Source organism: Callorhinus ursinus, unplaced genomic scaffold (genome assembly GCF_003265705.2).
Source record: "Callorhinus ursinus isolate GAN/ISIS: 27379988/994484 unplaced genomic scaffold, GSC_fseal_2.0 scaffold48, whole genome shotgun sequence".
Lineage (NCBI taxonomy): Eukaryota > Metazoa > Chordata > Mammalia > Carnivora > Otariidae > Callorhinus > Callorhinus ursinus.
The window spans coordinates 2,982,666-3,004,786 of record NW_027397110.1 but is presented as its reverse complement, the minus strand read 5'-3'; the positions used below and the strand labels follow the sequence as shown (position 1 = coordinate 3,004,786).

General features: G+C 63.4%; 1 protein-coding gene across 2 annotated transcripts in view; it reads left to right on the top strand.

Moving 5' to 3' along the window:
• Positions 1-22,121, top strand: part of GRAMD4 (GRAM domain containing 4) — a 79,742-nt gene that overhangs the window by 52,574 nt on the left and 5,047 nt on the right. For both annotated transcript variants that reach the window (XM_073882611.1, XM_025881612.2), the window contains 13 exons: positions 6,372-6,492; positions 10,386-10,447; positions 12,336-12,468; positions 13,030-13,055; positions 13,659-13,750; positions 15,107-15,198; positions 16,323-16,371; positions 17,056-17,127; positions 17,572-17,615; positions 17,692-17,801; positions 19,319-19,473; positions 21,039-21,183; positions 21,804-21,897. In XM_073882611.1, coding sequence (XP_073738712.1) covers positions 6,372-6,492; positions 10,386-10,447; positions 12,336-12,468; positions 13,030-13,055; positions 13,659-13,750; positions 15,107-15,198; positions 16,323-16,371; positions 17,056-17,127; positions 17,572-17,615; positions 17,692-17,801; positions 19,319-19,473; positions 21,039-21,183; positions 21,804-21,897 — 1,195 coding nt within the window. The remainder of the gene's footprint in view (positions 1-6,371; positions 6,493-10,385; positions 10,448-12,335; positions 12,469-13,029; positions 13,056-13,658; positions 13,751-15,106; positions 15,199-16,322; positions 16,372-17,055; positions 17,128-17,571; positions 17,616-17,691; positions 17,802-19,318; positions 19,474-21,038; positions 21,184-21,803; positions 21,898-22,121) is intronic.

The following is a 22,121-nucleotide window of genomic DNA, read 5'->3' as shown; positions in this document are numbered from 1 at the left end:
GGGGGGGGGGCTCTGGGGGGGGAAGGAGGGCGTCTGTCTCTGCTCCGGCCGGTGCGTGGGGGGGCAGCTCCGGGGCTGAGGTGCCGGCCTCCACCGGGGGGAAGGGCTGGGCGGGCCGGGGGGCATCGTCGGGGAGGCCCCGGTCAAGGGACACGGCTCCTGGCCGCCTGGGCCCCCGCGTCTCTGACATTGCCTGCGGTTGAGAGCCTGCCTGCTCAGCGCCCCCGCGGGGGGCTCGGGGAGGGGCTCTGTGTGTCCACACGTGTTCCCATGGGCCGGGCTGGAGGCCGCCACGTGGTGGAACCCGGCCGCACGCGGAGCTCTCGCAGGTGAGCGTCACGGGGAAGGGAGTTTGGGGGTGGCCACATTAAGGAAAGTGTGGCTTCCCGCCGATGCTGGCGGGGGGGCCGAGGGTCTGTGACGGAGGAGGCGTCTGGGGCTGCCTTGACCTTCAGACGGAGCTGAGATCCACGGAGGCTCTGGGGTTGCGTGTGGGTGTTGGCCCTCAGAGGAGCGGATGGGGAAGCACCAGAACCCCCAGCCGGGGCGCCCAGGAGCAAGGCTGTCGTAACATGAAGTGCCTTACCTCTCTTTTCCCCACGAGAGCAGCCACCGACCCCCGCCGTCCCCCACCGTCCCCCACGGCCCTCACTGACCCCCACCGTCCCCCACCGTCCCCCACCGTCCCCACTGACCCCCACCGTCCCCACTGACCCTCACTGACCCCCACCGTCCCCCACCATCCCCACATAAAGCAGACAGTGAGATGGAAGCCACCTTGGCTCTCTACACATTCACCTGAGCCCGGTCCTTGTGAGGTGGCTCACAGAGCCCGTCCCCAGGGCACCTGACCGAGCCGTAGCCACCCGCTTGGGAGAGGAGTGCTCCCACCCCTTTACAGGGCTGTCCGCCCATGAGCACTTGGTTGACAGGTCACTGTGAGGCTCACTCTGAGGTTCATCCACGGGCTACTCCAGTGAGTCTCGGCTGAGCACCTGCTTATGCCAGGCCCACCACAGGAGGGTCAAACTGAGCAGAAAGGAGTCCCATGGGAGGAGGTGGAGCGTCACCCTGCAGGGATGACAGAGATGTCCACCCCGGAGGACAGAGATTTCCCACTGCCAGGGGATGCCTGCCCTTTTGGAAGAGGGTCCCAGGGCCCCGCCTGTGTCAGGACAGGAGACCCGCCTCCCAGGGGACCCAGGATCCAGCGGGAGCTGTGTCCAGGCTCGCCCCCTGGGGCTGGTATACACAGAGCTGTGTTCACAGGGGCGCGCTGGGATGTCTGCCTGGGCTAGGGTGTGGCTGCTCTGCCAGGCAGTGCTCCTGCTTGACAGGGCCCAGTGCATGATACTTGCCCTGTGAGCGTTTGCTGAGGAAGTTGTGTGCGAGCGGGTGACCCCTCCAGGCAGCTGGGCCCCGCAGGGGGCTGAGTGGAAGGCCCCGCAGGGGCTGGGGCTCTTGGGCTGACAGTATGTTAGGGCTGTGGGTCCCCCATCTCCGGAGTACGCCTGCTGCCTCCCAGCAGACGCTGTGCATGTGAGGAGCATCACAGGCGGGGACTTGTCAGGATCAGAGTCCCCAGGGGCCCTGGCACAGGCTGGGGAAGGCTGAGGCCTGAACCATGGGGGCTGGGTGCAGAGGTCCTTCAGATGCCGACCCCTTTCCCCGCTACCGGCATCTCGCTGTCCAGCTCAGGGCCAGTCCTCTGCTCTGGCCTCCGGGCGTGTTGCGTGACAACCTGGTGCACTGTCCTCGCTCACCTGCTGTCCGTTCCCCATGTTTTCAGGGGCTGCTCCTGGAGCCAGGCTGGGTCCTGGGCTGCCATAGACAGTAAAGCAAATGGGGGCTCTGGGCCTGCGTCAGTGGTGCCTGCAGATGAATGTAGACTCACAGTGGTCATGTTTGCTGAGCCTTTCCCTGTAGACCTGTGTCACCTCTAGAATGCCCTTCCAGCACCCTGAGGAGGACCCATGAGGTCCCCGACAGGAAAGAGCAAGACCATGAGAGAACGTGACAAGATGCTATGTTCAGTTTGTGGGGAGCATCAGGGAGGTTCCTCAGGGAAAATGGGGGAGGGGCATCAGCACGTACAAAGGTCCTGGGGCAGTCAGACTGTGGGCATTTGAAGCCCTAAAAGGAGGTCCCGGCGGCAAAGACGAAGGAAGAACAGAGGGAGACACAGCTGGTGAGGTGGAGTGGGGACACTTGCTGAGTGGTTGGATTTCATCACAAGCCGCTGCTGACTTTGAGGCAAGACAGCAGCAGATTCTGACTTAGGCTTTCAGAGGAACCTCTGACTGCCGTTTGGAGCCAGATTCGAGGATGTTAGGGGGCAGCTGGGAATCAGGGTAGGAGCAGAGACCAGCAGAATACATGGGTTTGGGGGTAGTTGCAGGACATCCCAGCTTGTGTGGTGGCGTGCCTGACACAGGTCCCCTTAGCCGTAAAGGAGCCTGGCTGGCTACCGTGAGAGGGGTGGGGGCACACAGCTCCGTCAGCAGGGCTGGGGGGCCTTGGCCGGGCTTCCCGCAGCCCTTCCTGTCACCTGCCTCCCTGGCCACCCTTCCCTTGCTGCCTGGCCGGTTGGGCTCTGTTTCTGGGTCTAACTGGGCAGAGGCCACCCCCTCCTCTCAGATCTCCCCTTTACATGGCCCCTTATGGACCCTGTTCGGTGCCCCAGGGGAAACGTGGCCATGGGAGGCCACCCTGCTTCACCCCAGGATGGAGGGGATCTCGGGGGGAAACCATGCTGTGGGAGCCAGGAGGAACCGTTCCCTGTGGGCTTGGCATGGCACCTCCAGGCCCCCTGTTTGGAGAGGGCCTTCTCCCGATGAGTCTCCGGAAGAGGCGCCCCGCAGGGTCAGCAGGGTGCTGGAGGATGCTGGGGTGCAGGTGCCCAGAGCGGGGTGGGTCCCCGCAGGGTGGGTGCACAGGAGGGCCCTGAGCACTCCAAATAGTTACTGAGCCAGTGGATGCCAGCACTCAGCAAACCTCAGTGCTTCTCACTGGTTAGTGACAAAACTCAGCAAGCCACGAACTCTCCAGGCAGGTGGTGTGGCCTGGGCTGTGCAGGCTCTCTTGAGGCAGGAGGATCTTCTGACCTTGGGCCTCTCAGCCTCCCCCTGTGCTGTCTGGACAGGGAGACCTGCTGCTCACGCCCAGTCGTGCTGTAAGCCCGTCTGTGTCTGGGGCCTCTGGCTGCCGGACTGACCTTGGCCTGAATTTCGGGGGCTCGGGCTCAGCCCCGTGTCCCCAGGTCTGATGAGGCAGCCAGGACCAGAAAGGAAGCTGCTGGGTCCCCCCGAGCACCTCCCTGCCCCCACCCTAGAGAGAAGGTTCCCAGCCAGCAGGGCTCCCTCCAAGCCAGCTGTCCTTACTGCCCACGTCCCTGGGAGGGTGGGCCTTTGTTTGGGTCGCTTGTTCATCACAAGCGTCCCGGTGCACGAGGCTGTGGAGCGGCGGGACGCAGATCTGTCACGGGTGACCGCTGACTGTGGCCACCCGGGGCTTGACAGCCTGCTTCAGTCCCGCCTGGGCCCCAGTGGGCCAGTCCCAGCAGATTCATTTGGCGACTTTGTTTGCTAAAAAGGGGAAATGCGATCATCAGCTTCCGACAGATGCTTGTGGAGGAGGCTGGTCCACAGTCTGGGCCCTCGGCAGCCCTGCCAGTGTGGAGAGGTGTCTGTTCAGGCTGTGTTACTCTCCGTGGGGGTTCATGGCTGGGCCGTGGCACGTATCCGGGGCTGCTGTGGCCGCATCCCCCCTGCACCTGCCTCTCCCTGCAGGGTAGTCGGGGCGTCTCACCAGGTACCTGTGTCCTATTTGGACATGGGGAGCCTAGCCCAGCCCAGTGAGGCAGCCGGCTCTCTGCCCCTTACGCTTTTCATGGTCCATCTGTTCCCCGTGGGTGGTGACCCCTCCAGGAGATGATAGAGAACCTCCAGAAGTCAGGGCTGACATCCAGAAGGTGTGGGATGGGGGGCAGAGCAGAGAGGGGGTGAGCCCCGTGTCGTTGTCGGGCTGTGACGAGAGCGGGTCCACTGCGTGCCCGATTTAGAAACAAGACAGAGCCATTCCCAATGTGACTTGGGTTCCCATCTACAGGAGCCTTAGGCCCGGAGGAGATGGCCTAGGATTTCCAGATGGACTCCATTGTATTTTATCTTGATATAAACGTTCGGTAATTGGGTTTGCAGAGGACTCAGCATAGTCCTTGAGAATTGAAAAAGTTGCCCGCAGCCAGCTGTCATTCCCTGAATGTGGGGTGACCAAGTGGCGGGGGCAAAGGATCTGCCTGCAAGGACAGCCAGGGTCCTGTGCCCCTGGGCGGTGCCCACTGACCAGGGTTCGCGCCTTAGGAACGGTGCGGAAGGCAGGGCCTGCTTGTGGCTACCGCGTCCCCCAGCACAGCTGCTTGGTCGGAGCCTCGGAGCGGCCCTTGGGTCATGTAAGAGCTGCGTGGAATAGTGTGTGTGTGGGCTTTGCTGTGTGGATGGGCTGCAGGGTGAGCAGGAAGGCTGGCTGGGCAGTGTGGGGACACCCAAGAAAGGCTGAAGTGGGGCAGGCAGTTTGACTGTCAGCACTGTGTCCCAGCAAAGAGCCTGGCTGGGGCCGGCCCCCTGAGCTCAGGCCCTGCTGTGGACCGGATGTCTGTGTGCCCTCAAAAGCATATGGGGGGTTAGGAGGTGGGGACCCCGGGAGGTGATCAAGGTTAGACAAGGTCGTGAGGGTGGGGCCCCCAGGATGGGGTGAGTGCCCTCAGGAGAAGAGGAGGGGACACCCGAGCCCTTTCTCTCTGCCACGTGAGGCCGTCACAAAGCGGCGCGCACCAGGCTTGGCCAGCCCCCTGACCCCGGACTTGCAGCCTCCGGAACTGGGAGGAATCAGGGTCTGCTGTTCGGGTCCCCCCAGTCCGTGGTATTTTGTGCTGGCCGCACAAACTAAGATATACCCACCTTCACTATATACGGTCTCAGAAACGGGAGCCCTCACTTGCGCGTAGATGCTAACTGGTGGTCACCCCCGGGATGGACGGAGGATGGAGACAGATGGAAGGCGTAGGGGCCTCTGCGTGGCCTGCAGTGTGCTGTCTCTGGATCTGGGTGTCCAGTGTGTGCAGATGCAGTGAGGCATCCACTTAGATCTGAGCCCCCGTGTGGGCTCCACTCTGTGGGAGTTCTTTCTTGCTGTTGCACCAGAAACTGAGGGCCTTAAAATAGTGTGTTTATTTTCTTACAATTCCGGAGGCCAGAAGTCCAGCATATTGAGGGTCACATGTTGGCAGGGCTTTGTCCCCCCTGGAGGATCTCGGGGAGAATCTGTCTCCTTGACTTGTCTGGCTTCGAGAAGCCTCCCACGATCCTGGGCTGCTGGCCCCTTCTGCTACCCTCGAGGCCAGCAGCCTGGCACCTACAAGTCTCTCCTCTCCCTGACCTCTGACCCTCCGGCCTCGTCTGAGGAGTCTACATAATGGTGATTACGCTGGGCCTGGATATAACCAGGATAGCCCCCCATCTCAAGGTCCTTTGCTTGATCGCGTCTGCAGGGTCGCTTTGTCCATGCAGGGGACACAGTCCCAGGTCCCCGGAATTAGGTTGGGACCTCTTTGGGGACCATCAGTATCACATATTACAGTTAAAAACTACAACTGTGTGTCCCTTGGTTTCCACCTCTCCTGGAGTAAACGTCAGGTCCTTCTGGCTCTGCACGTCCCGCCCCCCACCCCCTCTCATCTGTGACTCCTCCCCTCAGCTCCCAGGGCCCTCCTGTCTCAGGGCCTCTGCAAGGCTGTTGCTGAGCCTGCCACCTGCTTCCCCCCAGGGATCTGTCGTCTTGATATTTGTCCCATCCAGGTCCCCACTCGGACTGCAGGAGCCCCCTGCCTGCCCTCCCACTGTGCTCCTGGGTCATCAGCACCCGGGTGGTGGGAGCTGTCCGTCTGCCCCTGGCAGGGGCTCGGCTCTGTGACTGAGGCCTGTGGACCACACCTGGTGCGGATGTGTGTCCCGGCGATGTCCATTGGGTGACCAGGTGCCACCAGGATCCCTTTCTCTGGGGCATCCTGGTGGTGGCGGTGATGTGGTGAGATGCCTTTCATGCACGTGACCTGCACCCGTTTTGTTTAGGACAGGACTCCTCACTGTTGCTTCGCCCCAGCCCTCACCCCCACCGTGTAAGAGGAGCCCCGATTAATAGTCTCCCTGCAGGTGTCCCCCCGAGAGGAGCAAGAGAGCTGCTACGGCCCAGCAGGTGCAGACAGGGCCCTCTGTCCAAGTGCTCTGAACACCAAGCCTGCCCTCGGCACCTCTGCCGCTGGAGGGGCAGAGCGGATCGGAGCGCAGGTCACCTGGCGGTTCTGTCCCCTACAGAGGAGGAGCTCCGGAAGCTGAGAGAAGAAACCAACTCAGAGATGCTTCGACAGGAGCTGGACCGGGAGCGGCAGCGGCGGATAGAGCTGGAGCAGAAGGTCCAGGAAGTGCTGAAGGCCAGGTGAGGGGGGGGCCCGAGGCCCCCACTGCCCGCTCAGGCACTTCCTTGCCTGCCAGCCCCCCACAGGATGCAGGCACCCCCTCTTGTGCCATCCCGCCACATGCAGTTGCCCCTGGGGTCGCCCACCACAAATGGTCACCCTCCTCCCCGCAGGGCCCCTCCTTCCTGGGGAGTGGCAGGTGCCGCCCCAGCTTCTGGAGGGCATGACGTGGGCCCTGCTGTGGGGTGGAGCTGTCCCCGTGTGTGGTCTCCTCTTGCACCCCACGCCTCTGCCCGCACGAGCTGGGCCGCTGCCTCACGGGGCTGCCGGTGAGGAGCGGGTCCTTCCCGCAGGGTATTAGTAGGTTCTGAGAGCCGTGCTCTCCCTGCCCTGGTAGAACCCCCAGGGGGCTCCCTGTCCGTCCACACAGCCTGCAGGCTGGTGGCCCGGCAGACGAGGCCACTGCTGGGACAGCCCAGCCAGAGCTGGTTTCTCTGTGCGGTGGACGAGGGCACTGTTACTTTCCAGTGTGGTCTCCGGCTCTGGCTCTGAGGACACCCACACTCTGGCGCCTCGATGCATGGGGTTCAGTTGGTGGAAAGGAAGTGCCTCCTTGTTTCACGGCCAGATGCTGGCTTCCTGTCAGGTCTTACCCGTGGTTGTCAGCCCCGGGAGCTGGTGACATCTGGTTCTCTTTGGAGGAGGGCTCTTTTATTTCGTGCTCTGGAGGCATTTTTGACGACTCCTGTGTGCTTTTGGGCAGCCTGTCCCCTCAGGGCTGTTGTGGGGTTCTCTGGGACTCCATGTAGGGGCCTTGAACTTGGTAGGGGAGGGACGCACCCTACTTCGACATTCCACCCCGGCTACGAGGCCGGCAGCCCTTTCCAGACCCCAGCACATGGGCTTCAACCCGCACATTACCTGATGATCCTTCACACGTGGAAATCTGTGGATGTTTTCATTATGCAAAGGGGTGCAGCCGGGGACCTGACCCACGGACGCTGAGAGATCCAGGGACTGGCGCTGTCCCAGGTGTGTGGCCGGCTGTGGGTGCCTTCTCCACCCGCCAGCCACGGCCAGCCTTCCGTGGCATGTCTCAGCACTGTGTCCCCCACAGAAGTCGCTCTGTCCGGTGCCGATGTGTGATTCTGTCCAGCTTTGCCCAGAGCCCTTGGCCGGAGGTGGCACATCCCCTCTGGTGTTGAGAGGTGCTCGCCCTGAGCTGACCTCTCTCTGTGCAGGGCCCACGCCTTCTGCTTCTCGCTCTCCTGCCCAGCCCAGCCTCCTCACTCCAAAGCCCCTTCCAGTTCTGAGGATGCAGAGGGACCAGCTGGGTGGTCACGGTAAAGGAACAGGCCAGGTCTGAGGAAGCTGAAGGTCCGGGGGCACACTGTGGGGCTGCTCCCTGCTGTACGTGGGGTGGGGTTTAGGAACCTTCTCGAAATGGAGACCTGAAGGGGAAAGTACAGGGAGAAGCAGGTTCCATGCAAGTGATGACCTCTTCCTTCGTCACCTTGATGTCTGTCTGGGGTGGCCGTGGGCTGTCCCCGGCAGGTGAGCATATGGAGGGGGACCCCTTTCACATGCACACACACACACACATATGCACCCCCCCCCCCCAAGCTGCAGGTGAGCTGCAGAATTGAAACGTGGTAATTAGAGTTTATGTAAACCTTTGTTTTGGTTTTAAAGAAAATTCCCGGAAAATCATCTTGATTGGAGCTTATCTGTTAGTAGGCAAAGGCCTTTTCTCGTTAGGGGTCCAAAAGCAGCATGGAAACACCGCCCTTCTGACTTAACCATCTGTGGTCGGGCCGTGCCTGCCACCCGCCCCTCTGCCCGTCCCGCTCCTGGGCTCGGCTGGCACACTGCACTGAACCTCACTGGAGGCCACGGTGTGGGACGAAAGGGACCCTAGTGACAATCTAGTGCCCCCAGCCCGGGGAGAGGGGTCGGGGGCAGAGTGACCCCGGCGCCCGGCCCTGGCATCATGCTCCTTGCAGGCTTCGGTGCCCTCTGGCCTCGGGTGACTGTAGGCCAGAAAATCCGACTTTTAAAAAGCAATTCAGGCACATTCCACTCCAGGCTTGTTTGGTTGATCGTTGAACATTAGCGTAGGTTGTTGAGAAACATTTCAGAGAATCCAGTTGTTGGAAATACAAGGCCCCTTTTTTCTGATTCAGTGAGGTCACCCTGCTCACTTCCTGCCTCCTCGGGAGCTGCGGTTGGGACTGCACGCCCCGAGTGTCGTGGGCTGGAATGTCCTGGCGCACCGTCTGCCCTGCTGTCTGTCTGTCTCCTCTGTTCAGCGCATGGAACAGGCACTTACACATTCCGTATTTGGGATGATGGGAAGGGGGTACAGTTCCTGCAGACTTCCTTCCCCGAAGGCAGCTTGCAGCCCAAGAAGGTCTAAATACTTGTGTGTCTCTAGTAGGAATTGTGTTAGAAAAAACACAGCCAGTGACCGTGCACACCAAACAGTAACAAGCACAGGACCCCAGGAAGCCCCCACTTGTGTCCCTCAGGCATGCAAATCCTCTTGGTGCCCAAGCCCCAGGCTTGGGTTGTGGGGCCAGTTTGTTAGTGCTTCTCAGGTGGGCTGTGTCTTCCAGAACCTCCAAGCTGGGCACAGACATCCTGGTCCGGAGGCCGTGACTCCTGCCTGGGAATGGGAGGCACTCAGCTGGGTCCTGGCATCTCCTGTGTGCCCTGGGCCCCTGTCCTGTTCCCAGTAAACCCCCACTTGCTGGTGGTCGCTCTGGGCGTGGACAGTTGCTTGGGCAGCCTGGCCACAGGGAGGGGCGGGCGTGGAGTCCTGGCCCCCTCCCCCTGGCCTGTGGCGCCCTTTTCCAGGACTCCACGTCTGTGTTGTCTTCCCCGTCCATTGCTTAGTGAGGCTGCAGGCTCGCCCACCCTGCTTGTCCCCAGCTTGGCTTCCGTGCTCTAGGTGACAGTCACGGGTTTCAGGCCTGCAAATCAGGTTGGCTCGCAGAAGGGTGGCATGAAATCCCGCTGTGTGAGTAGAGCAGAAACCTCGCCCCCTCCCTCACTGCACTTGAGGGTGCGCTCGGGCCAGGGGTCTCCCAGCCCTGCCATCTGTGTCCTGGAAGAGTCTTCTGTGGCCCTGCAAGACCCTGCTGAGGTTTACCTGCGGCACCGCTTTTCCCGCATCCTGGGGTCCCTGCTGGACTGGGAGCCCCAGGAACAGTGTGGTGCGTCCGTGGCCCGGGCCAGCGCAGAACAAGGCGGGTGGGTCGGCTGTGGCATGAGATGTGGCCTGGCCAAAGCTCCACCCAGGGGCCGGGGGCTGGGCCAGCTGTATCAGGCTCTGTAGCTGAAAGCCGGTTCAATAGTTGGGGCCTGGCAGGTGGACAGAAACTCCAGGAGAGCGCTCTGAGACCGGTGAGTGCTGTGGTCTGTGGTGGCTGGGCCATAGGGGCAGGAAGCCAGGCAGGTGGCTGGCACGGGCCGAGCTGGGACCTGGGCACAGCTGTCCAGCACAGGGCGTCACCCAGCCTGTGGTCTTGAGTGCTGCTTGCTGAACGTGTCCACTGATGAGCATCTTTTTATCAACAGGCTGGTTAGTTAGTATAAGGACTGTTCTGAACTTAACAATGAAGAAGCAGATGTGTTCATAGGAGAGGAAAGAGTGGTGCATTTATGAGACGTTTTTTTATTTGGTTATTACAAAAAATCAGAAGAGAGCGTGCCCACCGTGAATGCAGCTCTGAGCTGCCTGGCCTGCCCCGTGAGCAGTGTCGGAGCACTGAGCCCCCAGAGGGGGCCCCGTGAGCTGAAGCAAACACTCGTGGGCGGCAGGCTCCCTGTGAATGCTAGCACCTTCCACAGCCTGCACTCACAGTGTGTTTGGAACTAACGGGATTCTTGCTTCTTCTTCCCTGTCTTTAAGATCTGAGGAGCAGACAGCCCAGCAGCCTCTGAAGGGGCAGGCCCAGGCCAACAACGGAGCAGGTAGGCCCCGCGGGCAGCCGGGCCGGGCGGTGGGGTGCGTGCTGGTCCAGCGCCCGTCGGGCTGGCACAGGCGTCTGCAGCTGTGAGTCGGCGAGCTGTCACAGCGAACACAGTCGTTCAACGACACGTGGTTTTATTTTCCCGTAAGAAGACTGCACGGCCCCCGTTGCAGACCTTCCCGACAGAGACGTAGTGTCCCTCGTCACATTGGCTTGGTGGCTACTGACCTGGTGGCCCGTGTCCAGAGACTGGCGGTCCTGACAAGGGACGAGCGGGCAGTGGGGGTCGCCCCCCGGGTCAGGACGCACAGCCCCTTTCTCTGCACCTTTCCTTGTCGCCCTGCGCCTGCTCTTTGTCTTACTCCCCCGTCTGCCCTTCCTAGAGCTGTCCTGGCAGCAAAATTGGATTTTCTGTCCAGCTCTCTAGGGGCCCCGACCTGTGGTGGGCCTGGCCTTCCCGTCTCCCGACCGAGGGCTCGTTCCCACAGGCTAACCCCTCGCGAGCACCCCCTGCCTGTGCCGGGAGCTCATAGCTACACAGGAAGGGCCTTAGGCTTAAGCCCGTCTCATACACAGGTGAGGAAACAGACCCAGGAGGGGAAGCCTCTTCAAGGGGCACCTGCCACATGGAGGCCCAGCTTGGACCGCAGGCAGGTCCTGCCTTCCACAGGGGGAGGTGGCCCCTTCCTGGGGACCCCGGTGCGGGACCAGCAGGCCGGCTGGTGCAGGTGAGGGATTGGCAGCTGTGCCCTTGGGTCATGGGCTCCATGCCCCAGACCCAGGATCCATGCCAGGAGCAGCACGAGAGACCCCCAAGGCCCCCGCTGTGCCCCGTGATTGATGAGTCTCCTGCACACGTGGGAAGTGTCAGAGGAATGGAGGGTGGAAGACCCCAGCTCTCCGGGTGCCCAGGCTGAGGTCCTTTCTGTAGCGGTGGTCACTGGTGCGGAGAGCTCTGCATGGGCCGAGGGAGAGGACGGGTGCTCTGTGCGATGCTCCCCGCCCTGCAGCCAGGGTGGGCGGCCGAGGGGGTCCGGGGTGCCTGGAGCCTGTCTGCTCAGGCGGCACGCCTGGCCTAGACCTGGGGCTAAGCAGACTGCAGCCCCGTCTGACTTCACGTGTTTAAATGTTTTTACATTTCTGAATGGTCGGAGGAAATCAAAAGGATATGGGTTTCACGTTTCAGCACCCATAGTGTGGTTTCATGGGAGCACGGGCAGCCCTGTTAGATTCCGTCCTGTCCACGGCTGCTTTGCGGCCATCGAGGTGACTGTCTGCCCACCCCTGCCCAGCCCCGCGCTGAAAACATTCGCGCCCCAGGTAGGGGTGAGCAGCCCCCAGGCCCTCCCTGTTCCTTCCCTCCTTGAGAGGTCTGCCTCTTGGGCTCTGTGTGCACAAACCTCAGCCCCTTGGCGAGCACCAGCACGTGACCGCCTCTGGGCCCTCCCTCTCCTTACTCGTGGCGGGCAGCGCCCCCTGCGGGCGACGCCGTACCCTGCAGAGCACCTGCTCTGAGTCTGTGATGTGGGTCCCTCTCGGAAGGTCTTGGCTGTGGTGAGCAGAGGCCACTTCCTTCACTGGGGCCCCCACCAGGACACAGCCTGCGGCACACATGCCCCCTGGCTGTTCCTCTTGTTCCCGCGGGGTTCGCGGGAGTGAGCCCCCCCGCCAGAGAAAGGGAGGGTGACGCAGACCCCAGGGCCTGGGATCCGGCGGAGGGCAGCTCGGCGTGGGTGTGACCACGGAGACCCCGTGTGGTCTGCGGTGACTGCCGGGCCGCGCCGTGGAAGTGGTTCAGGCTCCGTGTCAGGGAGCGCGTGTTCACACCCCTCCGTCAGTGCTCGTTTGCCCCCACCCTCCTGGCTTCACCGGGACCCTCATCCCCACAGACCGGCGCAGCCAGGGGCTCTGCCCCCGTGTCCAGAAGTGGTTCTACGAGAAGTTTGGGGAGTACGTGGAGGATTTCCGGTTCCAGCCCGAGGAGAGCACCGTGGAGACGGAGGAGCCCCTCAGCGCCCGGAGGTGGGGGCCCTCGCGGAGGTTGTGGGGGGCGGCCACCGGGACGTCAGAGCCAGGCCCGTGTCTGAGTGTCCAAGCGGCTGCGGCCAGGGTTGCTCCTGGGGCCGGCCGAGCCACCTTCCTGGGGGAGGGGCCTCCTTGGGGCCGGGAGGGCAGCTGGCAGGGCTCCATGGCTGGCGGCACTGCTGTGTGCCCCCGCTCAGCGCTCCTGCTTGTGCTCTGTGACCGACGCCGTGTGGGGACGGTGGTCTGGGGGCTCAACGCCCACGGCCCAGGCCTTCCTCGTGGGTCCCACACCCTCTCAGTGAACAGCTCCCTGTGCCAGGCCGTGTTGTAGGCTCTGGGGGACTCAGGTTTAGGGGACGTGGGCAGGAGACCAGGGACGGTTCTGTAGGTGAGGACCCCCTGCCCCAAGTTAGGGAGCAGTGGCGACATGGCCCCTGGCGTGGCCCCTGCGTCTCCGGTCGCGCTTTGCTCCACACGTGCCAGCAGAGCTCCGTGGTGGGGGCAGCAGGGACGCGGGGCTCAGGAGCTGGTGCTCACCTCTCTCTCTCCCTCTCTTAGGTTGACGGAAAACATGAGACGACTAAGTGAGTCCCTAGCGTGTCTGTGAGCGGCCGTGGGAGCTGGTGGGACCCCTGAGCCGCGAGCGTGTGGGGGGGGGGGGGGGGGGGGGGGGGGCTCTGCAGTCCTGAGCTCAACGGGACATCTTTTCAGGCAGGGCTTCCCGGGGAGTTCTGAGGAGGAAGGCTCCCGCTGGGAGCGTGCCCAGGGCCCCGCCCTGTCCATCCTGAGCAGGACAGGATGGGGCCAGCACTGCCCGCCCGGCCCCGAGCCGGGGGCTCAGTTTCCCTCCAGGCCTGGGAGACCCCGTAAAGGTGGTGCTTTCCCAGATACTTGCCGGAGCCCAGGCGATGCCGAGGACCCCCGCCCCAGCTTCCCCTTTCTTGTGTCTGCGGCTCAGGCATGGGGGGCAGGGAGCAGATAGCTGGCGTGTCCCCGCGGCGACAGTGGACGGCGCGTAGCACCCGGTGTGGCCGGGGAGTGCCAGCAGAGGGTCAGGCACACGAGGAGCCTGAGTCATTCGGGGCTCCCTTTGCTCGTTTGGTGCCTCCCCCACCCCCGCTCCTGCCCCCCCCCGCCCTCCGGGTGTGCCCGAGCGCTGGCCTCATCGTGGTCTGTTCTGTCCCCAGAGCGCGGCGCCAAGCCCGTCACCAGCTTCGTGAAGAACCTCTCTGCCTTATCCGACTGGTACTCCGTCTACACGTCTGCCATTGCCTTCACTGTGAGTGCCCCCGTATACCCTGGTATTTCCTGGGGACACACGCGCCTTAGCTTCTGTCTGGAAAGTGGGTACCGTGTCGCTACCCAATCGAGGGGTTGCTGCAAGGAACAGGCAAGGGCACTGGGCGCTCCGGGGGCCGGCCCGTGTCTGCATACAGCCCCATGGCAGCGTTCTCAGGAACAGGCCTCTGTCCGCGCTTTAGTCCGCCTTGCTGGACGAGTCAGGGAGAGGACCGTGGGGAGGCTTGTCTGCGCTCCTCCCACTGGGTGCCTGGGGGAGGCTCCTGCAAACGCCCCATGGCCTGGAGGCCGAGCTGAGCCTCTGCGAGCCAGCAGTCCTGGGGAAGGGTGGGAGAGCAGTGCCCGGCATCGGGGTGTGCTCTGGGGAAGACAGACAGGGCTGCTCTGCCTGAATGGTCCCGTGGCCGCCATCCCCAGCCCCGCACAGGGAGACCCTCTTGTTACTGGGAGGAGGACGCAGGCTGCCCACCTGCCTGCCAGGACCTGAGGCCAGAGAGGGTGACCACAGCTCCCAAAGTCCCCATTTCTGCATTCTGGAGGTTCTGAGACCACCCTAGAGCCCCCAGCCTGGCTCCAGCCCCAGGGGGAGACGGGCATTTTGCACACACTTAGAGCAGGACTCAGTGGCCTGGCCCCAGCCCCGCCTTCACCCCGGGGCCCCGCCCTCACCCCGGAGGCCCCGCCCTCACCCCGGAGGCCCCGCCCTTACCCCCGGAGGCCCCACCTTCACCCTTCAGGAGCCCTCTGCTCCCTGAGGCCTTGGGTACCTGGGTCCTGCCTGTCCTTGCCAAGGGATGTGCCTACCATTCAGACCCACTTTCCAGGCCTCTGCCTGAACCTCACTGCATTCCCGTCTCTGCCCCTTTTTGAGCGTCTGCTCCATGCTGGCAGTTCTGTGCCAGGCTGGTGGGCCCTGAGGGAAGGGGCCCGAGCCGCACTTGGCCTGGCACACGGCATGTAGGGTGTTCTCAGCCGGCGGTCGGTCACCTTGCTCAGCTGTGCTGAGTCCTGGTGGTGCTGCGGGCTCCAGCACAGGGGAGCCGCCCCTGGGGCTGGCAGGGGCCTCTGCTCTCCTCTGCCCATTCCAGGTCACATCCAGTGGCTGCCTCCCTGGGGTGGCCCCCTCCCTAAACCCCCAGAGCAGCTCCTCCCAGGGCTTCTCTGTCATGTGTTCCCTCCTTTGCGAAGACGCTGGGGGCCTGGGCTCCCCACCTCCTAGCATGGCTGGACTGCCTGGTGGGGCGGAGGGCGGGGGGGGGAGGGGAACGGGGAGGGATGTGGCCTGTCAGGCTGCCTGACTGTCTCTCTCCCCCCGGCTTTCTCTGCGAACCCACAGGTGTACATGAATGCCGTGTGGCATGGCTGGGCCATCCCCATGTTCTTGTTTCTAGCAATTTTGAGGTTATCCCTCAATTACCTCATAGCCAGGTAGGTGAGCTGCTTTGTCCTGCTTATGCGGCAGGGCTGTCTCCCTACTACACACACAGCCGTGGCACTCCTGAGCCGGGGCTGCCTCTCACACGGGGGTTTGGGGAGCGGTCCTCTGATAGGCTAGGCTCCCGAGCCCCCAGGAGGATGCCCACCCCCACTGGTCTGCAGGAGCCAGCAGTGGGTGGTCATCAGACTCCCCAGCGGCTGTTTGTCTCAGAGGCCCACGTGCACCTGCAGGGGGTCACCCCAGCCGCTCCTGTTCCTCGGCTTGCTGGGGCTGCAGAGTCTTTGTGCCCTGGGAGGCCCTGGGATTCAGAGGGAGCGTCCTTGAAATCACCAAGCCCAAGCAGCATTTTCTCCGTGCTCTGTGAGCACCCTCCGGGGGTCTCTGTGGAGAACCCCACGTCCCCAGCTGCCTGGTCTGTCTGCACCCGCGGCTGCACCAGCAGTGAACTTCGGCCCCACGGCAGGCCTGAGGAGGGCCCCAGCAGTCCGATTTTTTTTTTTTAAGATTTTATTTATTCATTCATTAGAGAGAGAATGAGCATAAGCAGGGGAAGGGGCGGAGGCAGAGGGAGAAGCAGACTCCTGCTGAGCAGGGAGCCCGACACAGGGCTGGATCCCAGGACCCTCAGATCGTGACCTGAACTGAAGACGGACACTTAACCGACTGAGCCACCTAGGCGCCCCTCCTGCAGTCCGCTTTGTACTCAGCTGTTCCCCAGTTCACACTGTTAACATACAATTTTCCTGGGTGCGTTTTTCTGCCTGCTTAAGTTGCTTCATTTGAAAATGTTTTTTGTAGGGAAGAATATCTTTACATACCCGGGAAGGGGTTATCTGTGCCCAGACCAGGTGTGATTAGTGAAAGCACTCGCCATTACTATTTTGCTGAGTTCTTTTGAAAGACCTATCTGTTCCACCTCTGGGCCCCCAGGGGAGGGGCCCGTGAGGGTGACCTTGAACTGTCCATCCTCAAGAGCCAGGGAGCAGCCCTGGAGGTCTTGGCTGCAAACAGAGGGGTTCTGAAGCCCCTTCTGTCCTGCGCTCCTTCCCGTCGGGGGCACAGGGCTGGGGATTCGATGTCCCTCTGTGAAAGGAGTGTGATGGTCTCCTTGCAGGGGCTGGAGGATACAGTGGAGCATCGTGCCTGAAGTCTCTGAACCAGTGGTAAGTCCTGGGAGGGTGAAGGTCTCTGTCTCCACCCGGTCAGCCTCCCCGAGCATCTGGATGCAGCTGGGTGGGTGCCCGGGGGAGCCCTGCCTGGCAAGTAGAGTCAGGGAGCAGAAGGCCAGCCGCCCCCCAGCACGGAGCCCTGGACGGCCACACTCTGACCCCCTGCCAGCTGACACCCCCAGTGCCCCTTGCTGGCCCCAGCTGGGCTGCAGGGGAAGCAGGTCGCTGTGCCCTGGCCTGTCTTCCTCCCTCCCAGTGGGGATGATATGCTGCAGGGGGGGCACCCGGGGGCCTCCTGGACCGGAGGATGAGTAGTGCAGGGATCAGCAAGCTGCGATCCGCTGGGCCCCAGCACCCAGGAGGCCCTTGGGAGGTTCTTGTTGAATGAACTCAAACAGGAGGAGGTCACGCCCCCCTTCTGCCTCATTTTCTCTCTATGCAAAGTGAGGGGTAGAGGGCTACGTGGTCTCGGACGCACCTTTGCAGATGAGCCATTGAAGCGTGACTCCCCGCTGGCTTGGGGGCTGCCACTGCCCACCCACCCTCTCGGGCACCAGGGGGGCGTCCGCTGGGACAGCCGGCCCCTGCTGTGGGGCGGGGGGGGAGCACAGCGACCTGCTCCTGGGGCTGCGAGGCTGCTAAATTCTGGTGGAAATTCTCTCTCCCCTTTGGCTGCAGGAGCCTCCAAAGGAAGACTTGACTGTGTCTGAGAAGTTCCAGCTCGTGCTGGATGTCGCCCAGAAAGCCCAGGTGCTGCTCTTGGGCTCCGGCCCGGGGACGTCTCTGCGCCAGCCCTGGCCCCCAAACCCCAGGCCTGGCTTGTCTCTTGTCAGCTGATCGGCCATCAGCCTGCCCGTCGATCCCTTGGCAGCACCCAGGACGGCTCCAATTGGCGGGAGGGTCTAGGCCGACGGCTGGCACCCTGGAGGGTGGGGAGACCTGCCGAGCCGGGGCCGAGCCAGCTGCTGGGAGGGACACGGCCTGGGTCCAGCATCCGTGCAGTTCCCTGGGCTTCGTGGGGACCCACCACCCCGCCCTCAGCCTGCGAGTGGCTGGGCAGGACAGCGGGGCTCTGTGCCCACCGCTCCCCCCCACACCAGCTGTGGCCTCATGGCGGCACCTCTGGCCCCCTGACATCGTCACCGTGTGGACCGTGGTCCCGGGGCCTGTGGTGACTGCAGTTTCTACACACAGAACCTCTTCGGCAAGATGGCCGACATCCTGGAGAAGATCAAGAAGTAAGTCCTTGACCCCCCAGCCCGCGGTGTCAGGGGTGCGGCCCCGTCCCCGGCTGAGCCCCCCCCTCCCTTCCAGCCTGTTCATGTGGGTCCAGCCTGAGATCACGCAGAAGCTGTACGTCGCGCTGTGGGCGGCCTTCCTCGCTTCCTGCTTCTTCCCCTACCGCCTGGTGGGACTGGCCGTGGGTAAGAGGCGCCGCGCCCCGGGCCAGGGCTGCCGCACAGGTGAGGGAGTGAGGCGGGGGTCCCGGCCTGCTTCCCACCAGAATGTCCGCAGACGCACAGGCGTCCGGAGGCCGGCTTAGCGCACACCTCGAACAAGCTCATCCTCCGCTTCCAAGAGACTCCCCGCTTTTCCGCCAAAGCAGAGGGGCTGGTAGGCGTTGGGTACGGACGACAGCCAGCCCGCTCGGGCTGTGAGGGGTCAGGCCGAGGGAGGAGTGACGTAGCGGTGGAGATGTCACGGGGGGCGGTGGCCTCAATTCTGCGGGGTGAGGTCCGAGCAGAGGTTGAGGTTTGCGGAGTCTGCTTCGGGCAGGTCAGGAACAGCCCTTGGTCGGGGTGGGGTGGGCAGGGCAGTGAGGGGCGTGAGGCAGGCCGGTGGGTGGGCTGGTGGGGCCCTGGGTTGTGGTTGGAGCCCGACCCCCCACAGTCGTGGATGGACCAGACAGTTGGAGGGCTCAGGGTTTGCCCTGAAGGGCTCGTAGGTGATGTTGCCATCCGGGGCCCACAGGGAATGGGAGGGGCAGACTGGGGGCGGGGTGTTCAGAGCTAATTCGGGGGTGGGGAGCATGCAGAATTCAGGGAGCCGCCGGCCACAGGTCTGAATGTGCGGGACCTCGCCTTTGCCTGTATTTCAAGCCACGGGGTGGCAGGATGACTTGACCTCCCCCACGGGTTCGTGGAACCGCTGTACTGAACCCCGGTCTGGGGCTTCTGCAGGGTAGGGAGAAGGCGTGAGCAGGTGTGGAGGCTGCCCTGAGGCCAAGGCCATGGTCCTGTGGCTGCCCCAACCCACGTGGTCCCCTATCCCAGGAAGCTGCACCCTCCTCTCCAGGCCAGACCCCGAGTAATGACCCACTGTGGGGCCTCGGTGTCCCCAGCCTGGAGCAGGCACAGGGGACTGCATGGGTGGGGGCGAGGGTGGAGGGCTAATCTGAGCTAGGACCTTGTGCTCGGGGGTCGCACAGCGTGGGGGCTGTCCCCACCTGCCCACCACCCCTGGCATGCAGCTGGGGCCTCGGTTGGCCCTCCCCCTGCACGCCTTGCCAGGACAAGTGGCTGGCAGACAGCGTGGCCTTGGGGGAAAGGACTGACACCAACCAAAGTGAAATGCCCTCATCCTGTTTCTCGGGGGGCCCAGGCTGGCACACGAGCTCTCTGACCCAGGGTTGGAGGGGGGGGCCCCCGGCCGTGACGGCTGCCGGCCCATCAGTTCAGAGGGCAGCAGGCTGGGGGTGGGTCTCTCACGCTTTCCTTCATGTCATCCTTGGGGGGTGGTAAGTGGCGGGCTTGTTTGCGAGGTGGTGTGGTCAACAGGAGCCACCTGAGGGTCCTGGGTGGTGAGACATGTAGGTGCACCCCCCCGTTGCCTGGGTCGCCTCACGCTCTTGCTTCCCCTGTGTCCTGCGCTGGCCACACCCGGGTTCGGGGAGGCTGGCTGTGTGCCCTGGGCAGAACAGGACTGTTGCCCTTCTCCCCAGGACTCTACGCTGGGATCAAGTTTTTCCTCATTGACTTTATCTTCAAACGCTGCCCGAGACTGCGAGCCAAATATGACACCCCCTACATCATCTGGAGGAGCCTGCCCACGGACCCCCAGCTCAAGGAGCGCTCCAGCACTGCCGTGTCGCGCCGGGTAGGCTGGCCTCAGGTTGGGGCAGTGGCCCCCAGGCCCACACTTGCTGCTCCCAGTGCGTGGGGAAGCTGGTGTCTTTCCGATTTTGTGGCGCCCTTGAAACAGACACAGTGCGGCGAGGATTTCCCCGTTGCCTGGCACTGCTGTTTCGGAGGGCCCAGCAGCCCCGGGCGCAAGGTGGCCACTGGGGAAGGCCGTGCGGTGCTTACAAGCCAGGCTGGAGGCCTCGTCCCGCCTCAAAGCCCCTCAGACCTTCCCACGGACTTGCCCGAGCCATGCTGGCCCCCAGGCCAAGGGCAGGCAGGGTGTGGAGTGCTGGCCATGACTGCCCAGAGCTTGGGGGCCTTGAGGGAGCCCTGGGAGCTACCACCCGGCCCTCTGTTCCCCGGCTCTAAGGCTCGGGCCTACCTCGTGCCCACAGGCTGGTACTGGGCCTGTATTTTATTCATGGTGGAAGGCCTTTGTGGGTGGTTACCGGGCCCTGGGCCGCAAACCCGGACATAGAGAACAAGCTGGCCTAGGTGTTCTCCTCAGGGTCTCAGATGAGCGCAGGAGGTTCTGGGTTCCTGTAGGACCCTTGGGGAGGTCCGGAAAGGCTTCCTGAAGGAGGTGACATTAGATTGCTGTGTTGTGTGAGTGTCGTCTCGGGAGAGGGTGTCCAGTGACCCGGTGATGGGAGGGAAGCTCTGGGTCCGGTGTGGGTCAGGCTCCCCAGGTTCTGGGACAACAAAGCTTATTGGAAGCCCACACTCATCAGCAGGGTCTCTGTGAGCCAGCAGGTGGGCTCTGGTCACGCAGGTGGAGGTGGGCCTGAGGGAGGCGGTGCAGAGGTGGACAGCCTGGCTCCCTGAGGGCGCGGGAGGCGTGGTCGGGACAGGGCCTTCCGGGGCGTTAAGACCACTTAGTGTTGGCCAGACTCAGGAGAGACTGAAGGGGAGTGAGGCCGTGGGCATCCCAGGGGGCGGGGGGCGAGGGAGACCCCGCCAAGGGGTGTGTGCTTGCAGCTCGGCTCAGCCACTGTGTGAGCTCGCACCACGTGGACCCATTTGTCGCTTGTCTTGGTCACGGTGTGTCTGTTGTCTCCTCTCTGGTCAGGTGTCAGGCCACGACATGGTAGGGTGTCCGTGTGGACGCCTCTTCTCCACGGGGACCTGATGCTACGCATTGCTGTGTTGTGACTCTGACCTTTCAATGTCACTTTCTGAGGCCCATGTCCCGGCCAGTTCCGATTTCGGAACTGCCTGCAATGGCCTCTGTGCCGAGCACCTGGCGGCCCAGGGTCTGGGGTGCAGGCTCCGGCACGGCCTTTTGGGGTGGGGACGCTGCTGGGGGAAGAGGGGCCCTCCCGTCTGCTGTGGGGCTTCCCTGCGCCAGAGGAAGCGGGGCTCGTGGGGTGAGGAGCGGCCCCCGGCAGGGCTCGTAGGGGTCCGCACACCGCATCTGGGCATCCGTGCGTCACTCGTCTGTGTGTACAGTTGGGCGAGGGCGGGGCAGGGGGCCATGTGCGTCCCTTGCCCCCCACCCCCGGCTGGCGTGGCTGACGGCAACACGCGTGCTCTTGGCAGCTACAGACGGCCTCCTCCCGAAGCTACGTCTCCAGCGCGCCCGCCAGCCTCAACAAGGATGAAGACACTGGCCGCTTCCACGGTACCAAGAAAGGCAATTTCCACGAGATCTTTAACTTGACGGAAAATGAGCGACCGCTGCCGGGTACGTGTGCACGGAGTCTGTGGCCCGCCCTGGCCGGGTGGGAGGCTCGCCCCCATGCTGGGCCCGGCGGCAGGGGCCGGCTCTGGGCAGGCAGGCGGGAGGAGCCGGGTGTGCTCCTGGGCCGCTCGGGGGGACCCATCCTTCTGCAGCGGATGGTTGAGCTGCAGGAATTCAGAGGGTCCCGCAGAGCGCGGCTCAGAGCTGCTCCCCAGCTGGGGCCTCGCACGAGCAGGTGCGGCCCCCGCGCACCCGGCCGTGGCCTGGTGGATGGCAGCTGGGCGCCCAGGGAGCTGGGCTCTTCCAACCGCCTGGCGGGCCGCAGAAGGAAGCCGCAAAGAGCTAAGCTTTGACCTCGTCCTGCCCCCCCCTCCTGCTGACCGAGGGCGTGCAAATGCGTCCCCGTCATGGCCGCGGTTCAGTCCATTTGCGCAACCTGAGCCATGTGCTTCTCCTTTGAGGGGACGAAAGTCCCCGCCGACTCACGCGCCGGAGCAAACCCCAGCTTTCCAGGAAGACGGAAGGCGCCCTGCCTTCCTCCCGCGGGTTTTATCGGGGGTTTGGGAGCGTGTTGGTGCATCTCTGAGGAGCCCGGGCTGATGGGTCGCCTCTGTCCCTGCTAGTGTGTGAGAATGGCTGGCGCTGCTGCCTGATAAACCGCGACCGCAAGATGCCCACCGACTACATCCGCAATGGCGTTCTGTACGTGACGGAGAAGTGAGTGCCTCCGCGGGCCGCGCCGCCCCTGCTGCTCCTGCCGAAGGGACGGGCCTCGGGGACGGTCCTGGCTCTCGCTGGACGCCCCAGGATGTGTGACGCCTGCGGACACGAGTCAGATGTGGTGTAGGCCGTGGAGTCAGCTCCAGAAGCGATAAAACCCTCCCTCAGACTGAAATCCTTTGTAAAAAGCCAGTGCGTGGTGACAGGCGGGAGGGGCTCTC